Source organism: Camelina sativa, chromosome 1 (assembly GCF_000633955.1).
Source record: "Camelina sativa cultivar DH55 chromosome 1, Cs, whole genome shotgun sequence".
In the NCBI taxonomy this organism is placed as follows: domain Eukaryota; kingdom Viridiplantae; phylum Streptophyta; class Magnoliopsida; order Brassicales; family Brassicaceae; genus Camelina; species Camelina sativa.
Window position 1 is genome coordinate 10,758,121 of NC_025685.1, and position 20,614 is coordinate 10,778,734.

At 36.1% G+C, this 20,614-nt stretch overlaps 3 protein-coding genes across 3 annotated transcripts in view; all 3 read left to right on the plus strand.

Moving 5' to 3' along the window:
* On the plus strand, positions 228–1,689 carry LOC104787386 (ubiquinol oxidase 1b, mitochondrial-like). The gene is made up of 4 exons (XM_010512963.1): positions 228–632; positions 739–867; positions 946–1,434; positions 1,515–1,689. The coding sequence occupies exons 1-4, from the start codon at positions 312–314 to the stop codon at positions 1,572–1,574; spliced, it is 999 nt and encodes a 332-aa protein (XP_010511265.1). The 5' UTR covers positions 228–311; the 3' UTR covers positions 1,575–1,689.
* On the plus strand, positions 3,137–5,007 carry LOC104787393 (ubiquinol oxidase 1a, mitochondrial). The gene is made up of 4 exons (XM_010512976.1): positions 3,137–3,652; positions 3,743–3,871; positions 4,150–4,638; positions 4,726–5,007. Exons 1-4 carry the CDS (start codon positions 3,248–3,250, stop codon positions 4,783–4,785), a joined length of 1,083 nt encoding a protein of 360 aa, XP_010511278.1. The 5' UTR covers positions 3,137–3,247; the 3' UTR covers positions 4,786–5,007.
* LOC104706486 (protein TIME FOR COFFEE-like) overlaps positions 13,956–20,614 on the plus strand; it is a 15,325-nt gene continuing 8,666 nt past the window's right edge. The window contains exons 1-14 of the mRNA XM_019227728.1: positions 13,956–14,159; positions 14,384–14,717; positions 16,951–16,992; positions 17,084–17,632; positions 17,732–17,931; positions 18,017–18,326; positions 18,431–18,767; positions 18,859–18,898; positions 18,993–19,070; positions 19,232–19,463; positions 19,554–19,620; positions 19,708–19,777; positions 19,880–20,212; positions 20,304–20,595. Of these exons, the coding sequence (XP_019083273.1) occupies positions 13,956–14,159; positions 14,384–14,717; positions 16,951–16,992; positions 17,084–17,632; positions 17,732–17,931; positions 18,017–18,326; positions 18,431–18,767; positions 18,859–18,898; positions 18,993–19,070; positions 19,232–19,463; positions 19,554–19,620; positions 19,708–19,777; positions 19,880–20,212; positions 20,304–20,595 (3,088 nt within the window). The remainder of the gene's footprint in view (positions 14,160–14,383; positions 14,718–16,950; positions 16,993–17,083; positions 17,633–17,731; positions 17,932–18,016; positions 18,327–18,430; positions 18,768–18,858; positions 18,899–18,992; positions 19,071–19,231; positions 19,464–19,553; positions 19,621–19,707; positions 19,778–19,879; positions 20,213–20,303; positions 20,596–20,614) is intronic.

Below are 20,614 nucleotides of genomic sequence, written 5' to 3' on the forward strand. Positions count from 1 at the left end.
ATATAAAAAAACTACGTCGTACGTGCAGACCCTACTACACAAAAATAACATGTCTCTGTTTTGGAAAAGAGGATTTTTTCAATTTTTTTTATTTATTATAATCTAATTTCACAAGAATATTAGTACAAGTTATAATTTTTCGTGTTTTTTTTTTGTTTTGCAGAATAACGTTGGTTGCGGACTGGCCTTTGTCTTCGTTTCGTGTGCTACAAGTCTTTTTAGTCAAATCGTAGACGAGTTTTTCGTTTTGTATACAATGATGCTAAAGTTCCGTAATTGCTAAAAATAGAGAACAGTTGACGTGTTACAAAATGCAAAAAAAAAAAAAAAAACACTTTCATCTTCAATCTGCAGAAATGATGATGAGTCGCTATAGAGCCAATGTAATGGCAAATGCTGTGACTCACACCCATCTTTTGAAGCCTAGAGTTTCTCTGGCGGCGATGGGTGGCGTGAGAGATCTCAGCAAGATGACATTTGAGAAGAAGAAAACGACGGAGGAGAAAGGATCTAGCGGTGGCAAGGATGATCAAGGTAACAAAGGGGAGCAATTAATCGTTAGTTATTGGGGCGTGAAGCCGATGAAGATCACCAAAGAAGATGGAACTGAATGGAAATGGAGTTGCTTTCGGGTACGTACGTTACATATTACAATGTGTTATGTTACTCTCTTGTTCGATTGATATGTGCATTTGTGTGTATGGTTTGAGTTTTGTTGTTGTGTTGGAATCATGGTAGCCATGGGAGACTTATAAATCAGATCTTACGATAGATTTGAAGAAGCATCATGTTCCATCGACGTTACTAGACAAATTAGCTTATTGGACTGTTAAATCTCTTCGATGGCCTACTGATCTCTTCTTCCAGGTATAGAGTCATACGACTTGTATGATTTTATACATCGTTTCAAATGCTTTGTATGTTTTGGACTAATTTTAAAGGCAGAGGCGGTACGGATGCCGAGCAATGATGCTAGAAACGGTAGCAGCGGTTCCAGGGATGGTAGGAGGGATGTTAGTCCACTGTAAATCGCTTAGGCGGTTTGAACAAAGTGGTGGTTGGATCAAAGCCCTACTCGAAGAAGCAGAGAACGAGAGGATGCACTTAATGACATTCATGGAAGTTGCGAAACCAAATTGGTACGAACGAGCTCTTGTAATCACCGTTCAAGGCGTTTTCTTCAACGCTTATTTCCTTGGATACCTAATCTCTCCCAAGTTTGCTCATCGTATGGTTGGATACCTTGAGGAAGAAGCAATCCACTCTTACACTGAATTTCTCAAGGAACTTGAAAATGGTAACATTGAAAACGTCCCTGCACCGGCTATCGCTATTGATTACTGGAGGCTTGAAGTGGACGCGACGCTTCGTGATGTTGTAATGGTGGTCCGTGCTGATGAGGCCCATCACCGTGACGTTAACCACTATGCATCCGTAAGTTGTGTGTGTGTGTGTCATGTATATATATTTGGAAGATCGTAAATTGTTTTAATGGTTTGTAAAATAAAATGCAGGATATTCACTACCAAGGTCGTGAGCTGAAAGAAGCTCCAGCTCCCATTGGATATCACTGAATCTGAAGAGCTTCTCTAGCTATTTTTTATTGTTTTAAAGCTCTATTATACTGTTTACTTTTGTTTTCTTTGTTCCTAAATGGGCCTTTCTAATGGCATTAATTAGTTAAATTTAGTGTTGGGGAAAGAGTAATAACTAATAAGGATTGTGTTGGAAAGTGCTCAAACATGGTTCCATATTTTTTTCAAAAAATCATAAGTAAAAAGAAAGAATCATTGCCAATTCAATTTCTTGTAGTACTAAATATTGTAATGGATATTGAATACTCTGACCCATATTAGGAGGATTGGTTTGCTTTGGTAAACAGTTATTTTGATTTCTATAGTTTAAGCCGAATCAAATCGAATATTTTGGTATTAGGTTCAATCTTCTTCAAACAATGTGCTAATTTGGGCAAAAATCTAAAAGTAAAACACTTCCCCAAAAGCTAAACATTTTTTATTTTTTGTTTTTGTTTACTAGATGTGACTTTACTTGTCTACAAAGTTCAAAATCTTTTGAGATACTGATAGTATTCGCTAAACCACTGATCTTTAAAATCTTATGTGACGACATTCAAATTGCCTTAATGGTTCTTGGAGTATATATATATAGAGAAATTCTTTGTAATATCACATTTTAAGGTTTTTCCAAAAAATATTATTATTCGTTTTAATTTTTTAAAATATCACACTACATATATTGATTTTCTTGGGTGTATAATTTTTTTTTTTTTGGGTTTGGATTTTTAGATCTACAGTATAGTTTTTAGGGGTAGGGTTTAGTGTTTAGGATTTTAAAATTTAGTTTTGAATGTTAAAAGCTTATTTTAGTTTTGTGGTATTTTTGAAAAAAATATATATATCATGGTATTTTCAAAAAAATAAAACTAATGATTGTATTTTTGAAAGAAAAAAAACTCATTTTAATAGTATTTACAAAAATTATCCTTTTAATAATAAACATGAAATAAAACCAGCAAGTGCTAGGAACATCTAATGATTTAAGAAAACTAAGAATGAAAATTAAAAATATATATATATATATAAACAAAATTTACAATAAAAATAAATTAGGATTAAAATTTAGTCTAATTTTGGCTTGGAAGTTGAAACAGAATATTTGCCAAACTGAGAATAACTAGAAAATTGGCATTCTTGAACAAAAAAAAATGAAAAAAGTGTAGTTTTTGTTGTCAAACTTTTCTGTTAGCAAATTTTTTTTTTTTTTTGTGTCTAGAAAGTGTTAAAAGCCTTTTCTGAACTCATCACCTAAAATAATACCCACACAATAGTCATTTAGTTCGACCAATAAAAAGTAAGGTCTTGCCCACCACGCAAAACATCTTGGTCTCCAAGAAAAATCTACGCGGCCAAACAATTTACCTAAACACCCTCGGTCAAAGCAAAGTCATAAACAATGTCTCTCTCATGCCTACAAGGGTAAAGCAGTCTTTTTAATTATACACCACACAATAAACTGTTATACCCTACTTACACGTGTCATAATCTCCTTACATATACGTCAATAATATTGATCAGCCGACCGTTCCTTTTCTCTAGTATATATAACTTTGCTTGAGACGTGCGTGAGAAGAGCATAAGACGACAAAAGTAAACCCAAAATAAAATAAAAAAAGATTTCTCTTTACAAATTTCCTAAATTCTTGGATTTGATTTCTCCGATCTGTACAATGATGATGAGTCGCGGTGGAGCCAAGGCGGCGAAATCGCTTTTAGCGGCGGGTGGACCACGTTTGTTCTTCTCGACGACCACTAATACGATCCGTGCTGTTTCGTCTCACGAGGCGGCGTTATCAGCTAGCCGTCTTTTGAAGCCTGAGGTTGCTTCTGCTTGGATCTGGACTAGAGCTCCGACGGTTAATGGAGGTATGAGATTCGCCAGCACGATTACTCTTGGGGAGAAAACGAAGGAGGAAGAGGCGAATCAGAAGAAAACAGAGAACGAATCTGCCGGTGGAAACGCCGGCGCCGGAGGTAACAACAAGGGAGAGAAAGGTATCATGAGTTATTGGGGTGTTGAACCTAATAAGATCACTAAAGAAGATGGTTCTGAATGGAAGTGGAACTGCTTCAGGGTACGTTTCTTCGTACGTTATATATAATAGTGTTGTTCTTGGTTCAATTTTTGAGTATGTTTTTGTTGAGATTTGTTTGGATTGTTGCAGCCATGGGAGACTTATAAAGCTGATACGACAATAGATCTGAAGAAGCATCATGTTCCGACGACGTTTCTTGATAGAATCGCTTATTGGACTGTTAAATCTCTTCGTTGGCCTACAGATCTCTTCTTTCAGGTACACACTTTGTCTTCTTCCCCCAAATCTTTAAATTTTGCTGAAACGGAAACATATGATTCATTCTTTTTTTTTTTTGGCAACTAGTCAATATTTACTTTTATTTGTTTTTGGGAATATTTTTTTTTTTTGTATATTATATAATTTACACTTGTTAGTGATTTGTATTCTTGCCAATTAAGACGATTCGTTGAGATTAGTAAATGACTAAACAGTTCTTATTATATATTAATGGAAATGTTTGGGGACTTTCTGATTTGTGGTATTGTCAAATGCAGAGGCGATATGGATGTAGAGCTATGATGCTTGAAACTGTGGCAGCAGTGCCTGGAATGGTTGGAGGAATGTTGCTACACTGCAAATCTCTCCGTCGTTTTGAGCAAAGTGGAGGATGGATCAAAGCTTTACTCGAGGAAGCGGAGAATGAGAGGATGCATCTCATGACTTTCATGGAAGTTGCGAAACCCAAATGGTACGAGAGAGCTCTTGTGATCACTGTGCAAGGAGTTTTCTTTAACGCCTATTTCCTTGGTTACCTCATCTCTCCCAAGTTTGCTCACCGTATGGTTGGGTACCTTGAAGAGGAAGCGATCCATTCTTACACTGAGTTCCTCAAGGAACTTGACAAACGTAACATTGAGAACGTTCCTGCTCCTGCTATTGCCATTGATTACTGGAGGCTCCCTGCTGATGCTACGCTCCGTGATGTTGTGATGGTTGTTCGTGCTGACGAGGCGCATCACCGTGACGTCAACCATTTTGCATCTGTAAGTGTTTTTTCTTTTCTTCTCTATTCATCCATCATAATTGACGAACTCTTAACTTTTTGTGACTGATGAAACATTTCTTTGCAGGATATTCACTACCAAGGTCGTGAACTAAAGGAAGCTCCAGCTCCAATTGGGTATCATTGATTTGATTTAAAGATCTTTTTCTCAAGTTTAGTTCTAAAGAATTGGAGTTCTTTCATTTGTATATACATCACCCCTCTCCTACTAGAGCCAAACTTGGAATCGGCTTACCTATGATGACTATGAATGTTATATTTGCTACGAATGCTCTGTTTTTTTTTAATGAAAGCAGTATGTACTTTCCTTCGTTTTCCTCTTATGGGCTTCTGGGCTTTTATTTTGATATTTGCCATATTTTTATTTCTTTTGTGACGTTTGTAGAAGATGCTACTAACTCTCCCCCACAATCATGTAAGGAACCACTGATATCATAAATTCTTAACTATAAAGTTTCATATAGATATCTCATCACTTTATCATTGAGGTAAATTAATATTTCTTTCTCTATGTATTAAACATGTTATTGACAAAATTACAATTTTTTCTTTTCCTCAATACACACATTAACAGGAAAAGAAAAAGAAAAAAGAATTTGAGGACCCGGTGGATGTGGATCCTTTGTTTATGGCATGGGGGGTCTTTATTTTCTTTCCGGCCCCTAAAACTTTCAAAAGATACAAAGCAAACAAGAATAATAAAAAAAAAACATTTAAAGAGAACAAGAAGAAAAAACAATCAATTGTATAATAGAGAGAGTTTAAATCAAATAATAAAATAATTTTTGGGTGATTATGTGTACATAACCACTTTCTTTCGAACGTATGAGAGACTCTCTCCTTATGCCACCACCAAAAAATTAAAATTGTATAGTTGTGTCCCCATTATAAAAATAAGTATCTATCATGGCTATTCTTTTCAATCTATCATGGCAAGTTTAGGTCAAAGTAATAGCAAATCGCAATTACCATAAAACCTTAAATTAGTATTTTAAAAATTCAGCAAAATGGTTTAGCCTAAGCAAACGGCTTATCTAGGCTACCACATACTACCCCTCTTCTCTCATCAATTATTAAAATCCGGAAAATAGTAAAATTATTATATATCCAACACTAAATGTTGGAATAAAAATATTTTGACTTTTCTTCATATAAAAAATATCGAACAGATATAATAAAACAAATATAAAAATACGTCCTAATCAGTTGCCTAGCCTCTATCAAACTAAAGTAGTGTTTTTTATACTTTCAACGATTAATATAGTCTCATAGTATAAAAATAATATTATTTGGAGGCAATGTGTACTTTCGTCTCTTTGCATTTTCTAGATTTGAATGATAACAATGATTATAATAATGAAGAAACAGTCATGGTGCCATGTTCGCTGTATAAAATAATTTTATATTATATGGTTTTAAATATTAGTATAAAATAATCAGAGCTCGCAATTTTCGATATGCTCTTATTAGTGCGTTAATGAAGGGATTATTTTTAACACATAAAAATTATATAAACGTATCTTCGCATACGACAAATAAAGAAAAAAGAAAGATATGTTATATTAGTACGAAGATACTTCATGTTAATTAATTAAAAAAACCATCGTATTGTTTAGGCCAAATAAAAATAATGGCTTTTATGTATAATTTGTCTGATTGAGTAAGAAAAAAACGTTTTGCCTCTTGACGGCTAGGGTTAAGCGAACGATCAAAACTATTGCCACGTAGGAAAAAGCAATAACTCGTAAAAGTCACCACGTGTCACCTATACAGTCAAAGAAATTTTGTTAAATTTTTAATTCGTCGACAAGTTTTATCAGGCGGGGGTGGGGGACTCTACAGCACTCCGACGTGGCATTTTCACTGTCGTAAAAATGCTAGATAACGTAAGTCCACCAATAGAAGCTTACCACGTAAACAACTAACGCGGCTGTCACGTTTAATATAAGTGAACGACCGTGACTTTAGAGCGGTTTTTATTTTTATTTATTTATTTTGAAAGCTATGAAAAGAGAGAGGAGAGTAGCTTCGACAAAAACAAGATCCAAGGCGACGAATTAAAAGAGAGAGAGAGCGATCATCCACGTGTCATGTTGGTAATAATACACGTGGAATCACGAGGATATCTTAGGATTCTTATTTTTGCACGCGCTTTTGCGCGTAACGTTAAAATTAAATTATGCGAATCTATCTACCTGGTTATAGAAGAGTTACTCCACTGTTATTAATTACTCGTATACGAAAAATTACGATGAATCCTGACCATTGACCAAATTCAATTTTACAAAATCTATATTTTTCTGTGTGGGCCTAATCCTGCAATCCATGTCACAGTCACTATTTAAACAAAAAAATTATAATATAAAATCTATTTAATGAATTTATAGCAAGACACCTAACTATATACTAAAACATTTGAAAAATCAGGTTTAGGAGTAAAAGTAGAAATACTACCGTATTCCTAGTTTCCTTTTTTCTTATTTCATTCTCTCCCCCACACGAATGATTTTGCTGTACTCGTGTATCTTAAGAAATGACGTTTTCGAAACCATGCTCAGGATATATGATAATAATGGTGTCTTTACATACTAAAAATTTCGTTATCATATAATTTAATTTGGTATATTGATTTACTGAACATATTAAAAGGTAAATATCTTAACACTTTAATATCTTAGATCCACTAACCTAACTAAGTTTATATATATATATATATATACATATACAAGCAACGCTAATTTTATTCTCTTTTCAAATGTATAACTTACAGTATGTTATATTTATTAATTTTTTTTTTTTGCCAAAAAGTATGTTATAATTTGTTATACTCCAATTTTTCACTTCCAATCGGGGGAAGACTTTTTAAAGAAAATTAAAATTTATCAGAAGGACAGAAACTAAACTGGACAAGAAAACCTAATATCTAGAAATATCTATTCAAAATTACCTTTTACAATTAATACTACTCTCGAAAAATAGCGAAACAAGCCAAATTTTTTATTTGTCAATATGCCAACACTTTTTTATAATTTAGAATATAGTACTCTTTTTGTTTTCATAGACAAAAATAATTTATTCTGTGAGATTTCCACTGGATAAAATATACTAAAATATATAGGTGAAAAATAGTACATTGGCAGTGAAAAAGGTTAAAAAATAAAAATATAGAGAGAAAGAGGAGGAGCAATTCCACATTGGCAGCTAACACTGTGGACCTCACACTTCTGGGAAGTTCCGTGACCGTGACTTGAGTGAATACAAAAGAGGTCCCCACATTCTCATCTGAGCCGTTGATTGTTTCCTCTAACCAATGGTTCAGATCAACCGGTCGGGTGCCAACTCAACGCCTTTTTTACGGGATGACGCTTCTGCCAAGTCAGATTTCACAAGAAAACTAATCCAACGGCTATGTTAATTTTTGGCAATTGGCAACAACTGATATCAGCCGTTGATTTTGTAGTTAATGAGTTTTTTAGATTGAGGTGGTGGGGCCACTTCTCTAACTTTATAGTAGGTGTTATTGTTTAGCTTCTTCTCTCTCCTTAATAAAAAAATAAAAAAATCTAGAGATTATTATATGGTTTTAATGTTTTATTACTACTTTAGAAATATCCAAATATGACCAGATTTTAAATCGTTATTACAGAATATTATTATAGTTATGTCAACTTGACTAATCTAAATCTAAGAATTATCAAGACTTGCTTTTTCTATGTCTCTTAATTGTGAATTTAGAATTTTAAACTTTCACTTGATGTTTTTTTTCTTTTCTTTTAAAAGTGTAAAAAATAAAAAGATCAACTTTTGCAAACCTGGCATCTTCGAAAGGTAAATTTAATTGCTTGCACGTAAAAAGAAATATGGAAAAGAAAGAAAAAACATTAAACTATTTTATTGAGCCATTTGTTTAGTAGTTTAAAGGAAATAAATTTAAAAAAAAAAAATAATAAAGACGGAAGAGAGGTAGAGAAGTGGGAACCTGAATATGATTAAATTTTTACCGGTTGGATCAGTCACAAAGATTCCATTCTGATCGTCAGATTTCCTTTACCATTGTCCTTTTCTACCGGTAATCACCGGTGATACATCGTTTCAAGACATTTTTTTTTTGGAAATTTAAAAAACAATATTATCATATTTGTGCGTGGTTTATGTCAGTATTTTTATTTTCACACGAGTCATCGCGATTAGTGGACAACAGTACATTACCCCCCAGGAGCTTTTTTTAAACAATTATTTAATTGCAATAATATATACTTGTATAATTTAAAATATTTTATCTTTATGTTTCCGACTACCTATATATTTATTGTTTCTTTACTTGTTTTTTCAATATGTTATTTTTCTAGAGAGAGTAAAGTCAATAAAATATTGGTAACGATAATACTACAGACGGAAGCGGAAGCGTGTGATGTCAAACTCTTGACACGTGGCACCTCATATTTAAACAGTCCAAAATATTTTTTTTCACATGAATCCGACTAGGAAAACAGAAAAAGTAAGAAACCTTTTTTTTGGACATAGAACCTTCTTTCTTTACCAGTGTCTTTCATGTGGTAAAGAATAAATCACAAGTCTAGAAAAATACTTTCTCTTCAGTCGCTATTCACTGTGTTAAGTTGTTTTTAGATCTAAATTGTTTTTTCTTCGAGAAATTTACCTGTTTTTCCGAGCTAGTTCTTGGTTCTGCTTGAAGTTGAAGTTTTTTTATAGATTAAAAGATTACAAGCGTGATTTCTGTTATTTCTCTTATATCAAGAATGTCGTCTGCAATAGATAAAGTCCTCTTGGCTATGTCGTTGGAGGATGAGGAAGAGGACATTCCTTTTCAGATGCCGGACCTGCCGGAGTATCAGTCAATGGAAAGAAATGTTATTAGCCTCGTTGGACGCACTTTGAACCCGGGTAGTCAATCGATGAAGAACCTGATTAGAGATATGCCAAGAAAATGGCAGAAAGGGGGACGAATGAGTGGTGTAGCCCTGTCGAGTGAAAAATTCCAGTTTATATTCGACAAGGAACACGATCTGCAAGAAGTACTGGATAAGAGGGCACATACTTATAACGATTGGTCTTTGGCGGTTGATAGATGGTTTGAGAACCCCCAGCCAATTATCTTCAGTTTATACCGATATGGGTGTAGATCTCCAATCTCCATATCAATTACTATACTGCTAAAGCCATCACGGCTCTGGGAGAGCTGATATGGGAGGTTAAGGAGGTTGCTTTTGACCCTGAAAAAGCTCAATTCCAACACTTTGTGCGTGTTAAAGTTCTGTTTGATGTCTCCAGACCCTTACGTAGATCAAAGCTAGTCAATTTTCCAGACGGAGGATTGACCTATGTCAAGTTTCACTATGAGAAGGTGCAAAAATGGTGTTATGAGTGTCAACGACTCACCCACGAAAGAGAGGTATGTCCCTTTTTGTTAAAAAGGAGACAAGAAGAATTAACAGTCTCAAAAGAAGGTCTTCCAATCCCTAAGCCAAATAAAACTCCGTTCCTGAAGACAGGGGATCCCTTGTTAGGAGTTTTAAATGAAGACCAAGTGGGGACTGATCCTCATACAGGTAGACAAAGAATAGCTCCAGAAGTACTTGAAGGAATGAGGCAGTATCTCTTGGCGAATAATAATGAAGAATGGATTTTTAAGGTGGACAGAGTAAAGAAGACTGTGAGGGAAGTTGGAAAAGATCCGATTGCGAGAAAATCGATCCTAAGGTTGGAGGCTCCCCTTATAATTCATCAAGATGTTAATAAGGACAACGGTATTGTCTTTGGCTTTAATCTTTCCGAATCCCGGTCTTCAGACATTTGTTTAAAACCTTTGAAGGATAGAGAAGTTTCAAATCAATACATTGCCTCTTATCCTAACTGGTCAGAGAAGGAGTTTTCGTCCATTCCTAATTAAGCAGCTAACTCTTTCCTAGCTTTATCCCGGCCTTTCCAGGATATTGCGACGGACTATAGGGCTGGCTTCTTTGAAGCTAGTCCTTCCGGCTCTATCAAGGGAAAGGCAAAAGCGAGAAACCATCCTCCAAAGTACATCAGAAAGGTTAAGCCTAAACCAACAGGAAAGGAAACTGACATCAATATGGGACAGGGGGCAGTAGGAAATGAGAGAAATGATAAGAGAAAAGCAGTTCATGATGGAAATAACACTGCGAAGTCTACAAAGCTAATTACATCAGAGGTGATCCCAATGGGGGGATTGCCAAATGTTTAATGAGCATTATGAGCTGGAATTGTCAAGGATTGGGACGGTCCCATGACTTGACAATTCCTCGTCTCAAAGAAATGCGTAAAAACCATTTCCCAGAGATGTTGTTCTTGATGGAAACAATGCACAGTAGGGACATTTTAATAGATCTTCAAGTTTGGCTTGGGTATGATAGAGTATATACGGTAGAACCGGAGGGTAAGAGTGGCGGACTAGCGCTCTTTATTAAAGCCGAGGTTATGGTGGATCTCAAGTTTTTTAATAAGAACCTTATGGATTTGCAAGTACAGTTTGGTGCATCCTCGTTCTTTATCTCTTATGTATATGGGGATCCAATTTTTAAGAAAAGGGAGGATAATTGGGTAAGAATGAGCAGAATCGGGGCAGGGAGAAGGGACAGTTGGCTTTTGACAGGAGATTTTAACGATATTCTGCATAATGGAGAAAAGGTTGGTGGTCCTAGAAGACCTGATTCGGCTTTTAAGCCTTTCTCTCAAATGTTACAGGCTTGTGATATGCTGGAATTACAGAGTCAAGGAAATTGCTTTACATGGGCTGGAAGAAGATATGATTTATGGATTCAGAGCCGATTGGATAGAGCTTTTGGGAATCAAGAATGGAACAAACAATTTCCAGCTTCTAATCAGGCTTTTTTAGACATGAGAAGATCGGACCATCGTCCTGTACTGATCAAACTAATGGATTCACAACATCATTATAGGGATCAGTTCAAATTTGATAGAAGATTTCTCCGAAAGCCAAAGGTTTTAGACGAAATTAAGAAGGTCTGGAGCATAAGAGGAGGTCTTTCAATTGCGGGCAGATTAAAAGAGTGTAGGAAGTCACTTAGCACATGGAAGAGGAAAAATGGCATGAATTCTCATGAGAAGATCCGGTTAGTAGAGCAGGCCTTAGAACAAAAACAATCCTCATCCTTCCCAAGATTTATTGTGGTCAAGAACCCGAAGCATGATCTTGCTAAAGCATATTGTGAAGAAGAAACATATTGGGCCCAGAAGAGCAGATCCAAATGGATGAAAAAAGGGTATAGAAATACAAGGTTTTTTCATTCCTCAGTAAAAGGAAATAGATCTAAAAAGCGTTTGGATGTGCTGCAGGATCAGAATGGGCTTTTGCATAGATCAGAGGCTGCAAAAGGGGAGGTGGCTACTTCTTATTTCCAAGATTTGTTCAAATCCTCTAATCCGACTAGTTTCACGGCTTGGTTTTCTCGTATGGAGACAACAGTCACTCCGGAGATGAATGAATGTTTGATCAAGCTAGTGTCAAAAGAAGAAATAGAAGAAGCTGTTTTTTCTATAAATCCAATAAAAGCACCAGGGCCAGATGGAATGTCAGCACTGTTCTTTCAGCAGTATTGGAGTATTGTGGGAGAACAATTGGTGATGGAGGTGACAAATTTCTTTGTAAATGGAGTATTACCCAAAGAATGGAACTACACACATCTTTGCTTGATTCCTAAGATCATCAATTCTTCGGTAATGAGTGATTTGAGACCCATCAGTCTTTGCTCGGTGTTGTACACGGTGATATCAAAAATCATGGTGAAGAGACTGAAACCTTTCCTACCAGATATTGTGTCAGAATCACAATCTGCCTTTGTTTCTGATCGACAAATTTCAGACAACATCATCGTTGCTCATGAGCTCATCCATAGTCTTAATTCAAAGTCTTCGATCTCGTATGAGTATATGGTAGTTAAATCCGATATGTCCAAAGCTTTTGATAGAGTGGAATGGAGTTACTTAAGATCCCTTCTCTTGGCTTTGGGTTTTCATGGTAAGTGGGTAGATTGGGTGATGATGTGTGTGTCTACAGTCACATATTCAGTTTTAATAAATGATCAGCCCTTTGGGATGATTCTACCACAAAGAGGAATAAGGCAGGGGGACCCCTTATCACCATTTTTATTTGTCTTATGCACTGAAGGCTTGTCACATCTTCCGAATAAAGCTCAACAAGGGGGTAAAATATCGGGCATGCAGTTCCAAAATCAAGGACAGAGTATTCATCATCTTCTTTTTGCGGACGACAGTCTGTTCGTGTGTAAGGCAACAAGCGAAGAAAGCAGAGTTTTACTGGATATTTTGAAGATTTATGGTGAAGTCTCGGGACAACAAATTAACCCAGCTAAGTCTTCTATATCTTTTGGAGCCAGTATTACTTTGCCACAAAAGCTGTTTATTCAAAATATCATGGGGATTGTGAGTGAGGGAGGAGTTGGATCATATTTAGGACTCCCAGAATGCTTCAGTGGTTCTAAGGTTCAAATGCTTAACTTTATAAAGGATCGTCTCCAATCCAAATTGTCGAATTGGTATTCAAGAGCATTTTCACAAGGAGGGAAGGAAATTTTGTTGAAATTTGTGGCTATGGCCATGCCAATCTTTGCGATGGCTTGTTTTAAACTTCCTAAAACTACTTGTGATAAGATTGCAAGTGCTATGGCTGCCTAATGGTGGAGTTCTTGTGAACAGACTAGGAAGATTCACTGGATCAGTTGGGAGAAAATGTGTTTGCCTAAAGAGATAGGGGGTCTTGGTTTTAAAGATGTATGATTGTTCAATCAGGCTCTGTTGGTAAAGCAGGCTTGGAGAATCTTACAGTATCCAAATAGTCTTTTCTCTAAGCTCTTAAAGTCAAGGTATTTTCTTCATACAAATTTCTTGAAAGCTACTTTGGGTACTCGTCCTTCTTATGCTTGGAGAAGTATCTTATTTGGAAGGGAACTGCTAATTAAAGGTTTGTTCAAGAGAGTGGGAAACGGGGCATCGATCAAGGTTTGGTTAGAATTGTGGTTAGATGATGAGGTCGTAAGAGCCCTTTGGATGATGAATCCTCTAGTGGATATAGAACTAAAGGTGTAAGAGCTTATTGATTTTAACAGAGGAGGATGGAATGAACAAAAGCTGGTGGATAATTTTTTCCAAGAAGACATCATTCTGATAAAGAAGCACAATCCTATTGTTACCAAGGAGGATTTCTATGTGTGGAGATATAACAGAAACGGTGACTTCTCAGTAAAATCCGCTTACTGGTTAGCTAGTCAGCTAAATATGGCACCATTATTAAAAGCAGCTTCAGTATCACCAACCCTCAACATTCTTAAAGCTCAGGTTTGGAAGCTACAGACGGATCCCAAAATAAAGGTCTTTTTATGGAAACTTCTAAGTGGTGCTATCCCGGTAGCAACCAGGTTGAACACTCGTGGTATGAATATTAATCCTATCTGTGTTATCTGTGGAGTGGAGGAAGAAACGGTAAATCATGTTATCTTTGCTTGTGCAAGAGCTAGACAAATCTGGGCTCTCGCGGGTTATCCCTCTCCAGAGTTTGGGTTTGATAAAGGATATATATATTCTAACATTCAGCATTTGTTAGTCAACAGGGAAAACAAAAATTGGCCACAACATATCAGCAGAGTTTTCCCTTGGATTGTATGGAGGATTTGGAAGAACAGAAACTTGTTACTCTTTGAGGGCAGAGGTTTCACACCGTGTGGTCGGTTGGAAAAATTTATGGGGAGGTTGAAGAATGGTTTCAGGCGCAGAGAATAGATACGATAGAGGATACTACGGGGCCTGAAGGCCAGATGGTAAGTGAAGTTCCCCCAATGCAAAGTACCAGAGTTACAGAGTCTTTATACAATGATAAATGGAATCTTCCTCCTGCTAGATGGCTCAAATGTAATATTGGTATAGCTTGGTCTAAAAGGAATCGGTTACTTGGATGTGCATGGGTGTTAAGAGATGAAAGGGGAGTAGTCCTCTTACATAGTAGGAGAGCCTTTACTGAAGTACCATCGATAGACAGAGCAGGTTTTTTTTGGTTTATCTTGGGCAATGGAAAGTATGATTAGTCACAAGGTAAACAGAGTCATCTTTGCTTCAGAGGAAGTGACTGTGACAGGGTACTTACAAAGACCACAAGCTTGGCCAGCTTTTAAAAGGGAACATGTAGAGTTGTATAAGATTCTGGAAAGTTTTTTGGACTGGCAAGTTATTTTGGAGAAGTTTTCAGCAAATAGAGGAGCTCATCTCATTGCTCAAAGTGTTACTAACGACAATAGACTCAACTCTTATGTGGCTACGAGACATCCTTCATGGCTTAGTAATCTAATTGAGGGTGAGAGAGTTTTTTCCTCTACTTTCTAGCTTCTGTCTAATTGGCATACTAAGGCTCCGAATGGAGATAGTGTATCAGGCGTAGCAGATCTAGCGGTTCAAGCGGAAAAAAGTGGATCTAGCGGATCTAGTGAAACAAGTGTGGATCTAGTGGATCAAGCGGTTTAAAATTTATGTTTGAATGGTAAAAGTGGTTCAAAGTACTGTACAAATTTAAAATAATATATTTTAATTTTAAAATTAGTATTTAATTTTTCATAAGTAGATTCTAATTAATATTGTATTATATGAATATTAATTATTTTTACATACTAAATTTGGGTTTTTTTTATAATTTTGTATTACATTAGTGTGTAGACATGAATCATAAATCTTATATAATTGTGTATATATATAATATATGTCGATGGTATAAACATTTATAATATTATACATATACAATTATAAACCTTAGTCAAAAACATAAAAATATTATACATATACAATTATAACTTTTCCTCACTAAAAGTTTACAAACCTTATTTGCTATTAAATTTTTATTCATAATATTGTCTTATTAACATACTTAGATCTCTATTTTATAAAAGAAAAACATAATTACAAACCTGTTAAATCTCTATGTTATAAAATAAAAACATAATTAGAAAACATGATATATATAATAAAAAAATTTACTAGCATTTCTTTCACATAAGTCAAAAAAAATTAACTACAACATCATTACTATAGATTATTATAAAAATTTAAATTTACGTTTACATATATAGAGATACTTTTAAAATATATATAAATTACAGGTTATGAGCCATGTATAAAAGTTTTTAATTCTATTGATTTCCTTATTAATTAACAATTAAAAACATCCCAACATTATGATTAATTAAAACTATAACTAATTTAGTTAAAAGTATAAAGGTATGAAACTTTTCATTTACTAAAATAAAACTAACTACATCAATGTTAAAAGTGGTTTATTCACTTTTTTACTAAAAGACAAGAGTTTCTTATTTACATGTATTCCCTTCACGTTTTTTTTTTTTTTTTTACAGTTAGTGAATGGAAACACATAAGTGGAAAAACCACTTGAACTAAAGAACCACTCCTTTTCCCATTAACCATTCAAAGCCTAAGCTCTGACAGCTAATTTTTTGTAAAGGTCATGTTCACTCAAATGACTTAGTCTAGTATAGTTGTTCGGTTAGGATGAAATGGTGGTTTGTATGAATGTAAATAACTCCTTATCAATATATATATATTCAGTCAGATGACAAAAAAAAAAAAAGAATCCGACTAGGAAAATAATATTATTTATATAAATTAAAACCGAAAAAATTAGTAATGTGTTAACAAATAAGATATCATTTTTGTGTGGGTCTCACCTTGGATGCTGACTAATTAAAGAAATAAAAGATTACTTTTTAAAAAAATGATAATAATAAAATAATAATCGGTGGTAAATATAATAAATGAGGAAAAATTTAATTATTATATGTAAGATCTCTTATTATTAACGGAGGGCTGAGATTTTTTCAGCTGGTTATAAAGCGGANTAAAAGAAAAACATAATTACAAACCTGTTAAATCTCTATGTTATAAAATAAAAACATAATTAGAAAACATGATATATATAATAAAAAAATTTACTAGCATTTCTTTCACATAAGTCAAAAAAAATTAACTACAACATNGAGATAATGGGAAGCAAGTAGAGAGATAGAGGAAAGAGAGAGAGAGAGACAGAAAGAGAGATAAAAGAGAGAGAAAGGGGTTACGATTTAGGGAGAAAGAAGAAGGAAGAAGAAGAGGGAGAGAGTTATAGAGAAACAAAGNGCCATGTATAAAAGTTTTTAATTCTATTGATTTCCTTATTAATTAACAATTAAAAACATCCCAACATTATGATTAATTAAAACTATAACTAATTTAGTTAAAAGTNGACATAGAGCCGGAAGTTTCAGAGATTCTCCAGGTTTTTTTTTTCATTTATTTTCACGTTATTTCTTCAGATCTGGGAGAAACCGTTTGATTCTGATGTTATTTTTTTTTTTGTTTTTTTCCAGAAGAGGAATGTCCGGTGGAGTTACCGGAGGCGGCGAGATTGAGAGATCGAGGAGGGAGTAATAAGAAGGATCGAGATCGGGAACGTGATAGAGACAGAGAGAGGGAAAGAGAAAGAGATAGGGAGAGAGATCGGTTAAACAGCCGGAGTAAAAGGAGAAGAGGAGAACGTTTAATGATGGTTCATGGTAATTTAGACGACGGTGGTGACGATAGCTCTGAAGAGAGTGTTAACGACGATGAAGAATACGACGACGGAGGTGTAGGACCACCTTCTTCTTTGAAGATGCTTCCTCCCACGAACATCTCCGCCGCTTCGTTCTCGTCGTCTCTTTCGAATCATCATCATCACAACGGTGGTAGCGGTAATCTCCATCACCACAACAACCATCACAGCCACAATATTAATAACCACCATCAGAGGAAAAATTTCCCGCCGACGAAAGTTTTCAGATCGAATCCTTCTCCAGCGCCGGTTTCACCTCTCGTGTCGACATGGAAAGCCGCGGACGAGATGATCGGTGTTTCGGTTCCTAGAAAAGCTCGGTCAGGTAGAGAGGTGGAAATTTACATTTGTAAACAAATCTCTCGCTGATCTAAATAAATCTCTCTTCACGGATCTTCTAATCTCTTTTTTTTTTTTTTTACAGCTTGTACCAAGAGACCGCATGAATCATGGGCGTCGAGTACTACCGGCGGTGGTGTTTTTGCTTCCGGTGAACAAATCCATCGGCAAGTATCGTCAACGTCTCCAGCTAATAGAGTTAGTCCAGCTTCGATTCTAGCTTCTCCGTCTCCTCCAGCTCCTACATCTCCTTCTTCTTCAAGCGTTTCTGTCCGGAAAAAATTTGTTAGTCTCTCTTATTTTTCACTCTCCCAAATCTCTCCTTGTTTTTTTTTTTGACTTATATAGTTTTATTCGTTTTATTTTGAAGCCGTCCGGGACGAAACAGAAGCCGTTACCGCCGAAGTCATTATCATCGTGTAAGTTATCATCTCCGGTGGCTGTTCAAGACGAGATCGAGATCGAGATTGCAGAAGTGTTGTACGGTATGATGAGGATGCCTTTAGCTACATCGAAACAAGAATCCGCCGGAAACGATGTGACGGAGGCAGGTGCGAAATCAACTGTAGAAGTCAAATCTAGAGTATCGTCGCCGCCGATCTCTAATCCTCAAAGTCTTCCTCAATCATCATCCATCACACTGGCTGCAAATTCAAGTTCGTCTAATGTTTCAGCCATCGGTAAGTCTTCTTCTCCATTCACAATCAAGAATCATCTCTTGATTTGTTTGTTTTGTTTTTTTTCTTCATCTTCTTACTTTGTTTTATCGTTTTGGTTTTCTCAGCTCCTAAAAGAAAGAAACCGAGACACGTCAAATACGAAGACGAGAACAGTTCTCGCGTCACTACGATCAAATCTGAAACTGAAGCTCCTTCGAAAAGTCAAGTTCCGTTGAGTGATCAGCTAAAAAGCTCAGGATCCGGCGAAGGAATTAGCTCTGTGTTGGATTCAACCATTCCTCAAGCGAGAGAAATCCACGCGGCGTTAGATTCGAGATCAGGAAGTGAGAAAAGAGCGGAGAACAATCATATGTCAAAAGAGGAAGTTGTATTGCCGAAAGTGGAGTCTTCTTCAGGATTTAGATCCGATGGTGATGGAGCTACCACTTTAGGAGCTAAATCGTACGCATTCAAATCTATTTACATTTTTTTTTTCTCGAAATTTTTACCTAATTTTTGGTACTGAAGAGTTTTTTTTATAAAGATCATGTAGGAGTTCGCCGGAAAAGGAGAAGTTTGAGATAGATCTGATGGTAAGTGTCAATTTTTAATTTAATTTAATTAATTAATTTTTTTTTCTTTTTTGGAAAGCTCTTTTTGCTCATTTTTTTATTTAAATCGGTTCAGGCGCCACCGCCGGTGAGATCTTCGCCGGTGGAATGTGTGGCAGCAGAAGCTAAACCTAAAGTCACGGAAGTGGAAACGGTGAGTGGGACCTACTTTTTGTTTGGTAATATATATTGTGATAATTGGGGGTATATCCATCATTACTTTTCTTTGCTTTTTTGGCTCTCTTTGTCTTATCTTCTTCTTTTACGCCCCCATCTTTGTTTAATTCTCTCCCGTATCTACACTCAATGTAGCAGGAAGCAAAGCCTCTGTTAAAGGAAGATAGAGGTGCTGCGACGTCGACGATTCATGATTCTGAGGAGAAGAAGAGACCTAGAATGGTGGCGGAAGCTGAACACCATAAGTTAGAGAGGAACTGTGAACTCAAACTCGACATTGATAAATCTGATCATGTTGGTTTAGTAAACAAGCAGCATCATGTTCAGAAACAGCCACCGCAACAACAACTATCTCTTCCTGATAAAACAGGTAAAGATTTTTTTTTTCCATGTTTCTTGAGTTTTGGTGATTTAGTTAAAATGGTGTCCCTCATTTTTTTTGTTTTTCTGAATTTTCCAGCTCAAGGTAGCCATTTACCTCTGCATATGTCTATGCCTGGCTGGCCTGGTGGTCTTCCTACAATGGGGTATGCTTTTTGTAATTTTAGCATGTGGAACTTTGAAAAGTCTCCTTTTTTCTCCCCCTTGAATTAATGGAAACTCTGATGAAACAGATACATGGCGGCACCTACACAAGGAGTTGTGCCTACGGATACCAGTTCCATATCAGCTGCAGCAATGCAGGTAATTTTCATTGGATGTGCTATTCGAAAAATCCTCTTTCACACTTTCTTTCACATTTTCATTGGATGTGCTGTTATTAATTTAAATTTTGATCTTGTGCAGCCTCCTCCGCATTTACTTTTTAATCAACCGAGGCCTAAGCGATGTGCTACACACTGCTACATTGCTCGAAATATTCAATCTCATCAGCAATTTACAAAGATGAATCCTTTCTGGCCTGCAGCAGCAGGCTCAGCTCCACTGTATGGGACCAAGGCCTGTAATCTCAGTCTCATGCCTCCCACAGAACTTCAGGGGAGTGTTTTGGGTAGAAGTTCCAACCCTGTTCAAGATAAGAACTCTCAATCTACTTCTAAAAGCTCAGTAGATACAGCTCAACGAAATCAAATATTGCTTCAACAAGCTCTGCCACCTGGTGCAGCTAATAACATCTTGGTTAGTTTTTTTTGGGTCATTTATCTGGCATGCATATCAAGTTTTTTCGTCTTTACGAGCTCATTGTTGTTTTTTGTTTCTCCCATTGTAGCATGGACCTACATTCATTTTTCCCATGGGCCAACAGCCTCATGCAGCTGCTACAATAGCTGCTGCATCTGTCAGACCTTCTAATAGTGGTATCACGTCTTCTGGAGCAACACCTACTTCAACCTCCATGAATGTTTCTGCATTGGCTACTCCTGCTGGTGCGCCAACAATGAGCTTCAGTTATCCGGCCATGCCAGGAAATGAAACGCAATACCTGGCCATTTTGCAGAATAACGGTTATCCGTTTCCAGTCCCAGCTCATGTTGGTGCGCCACCTGCTTATAGAGGAGCTCCTGGGCAACCGATGCCATT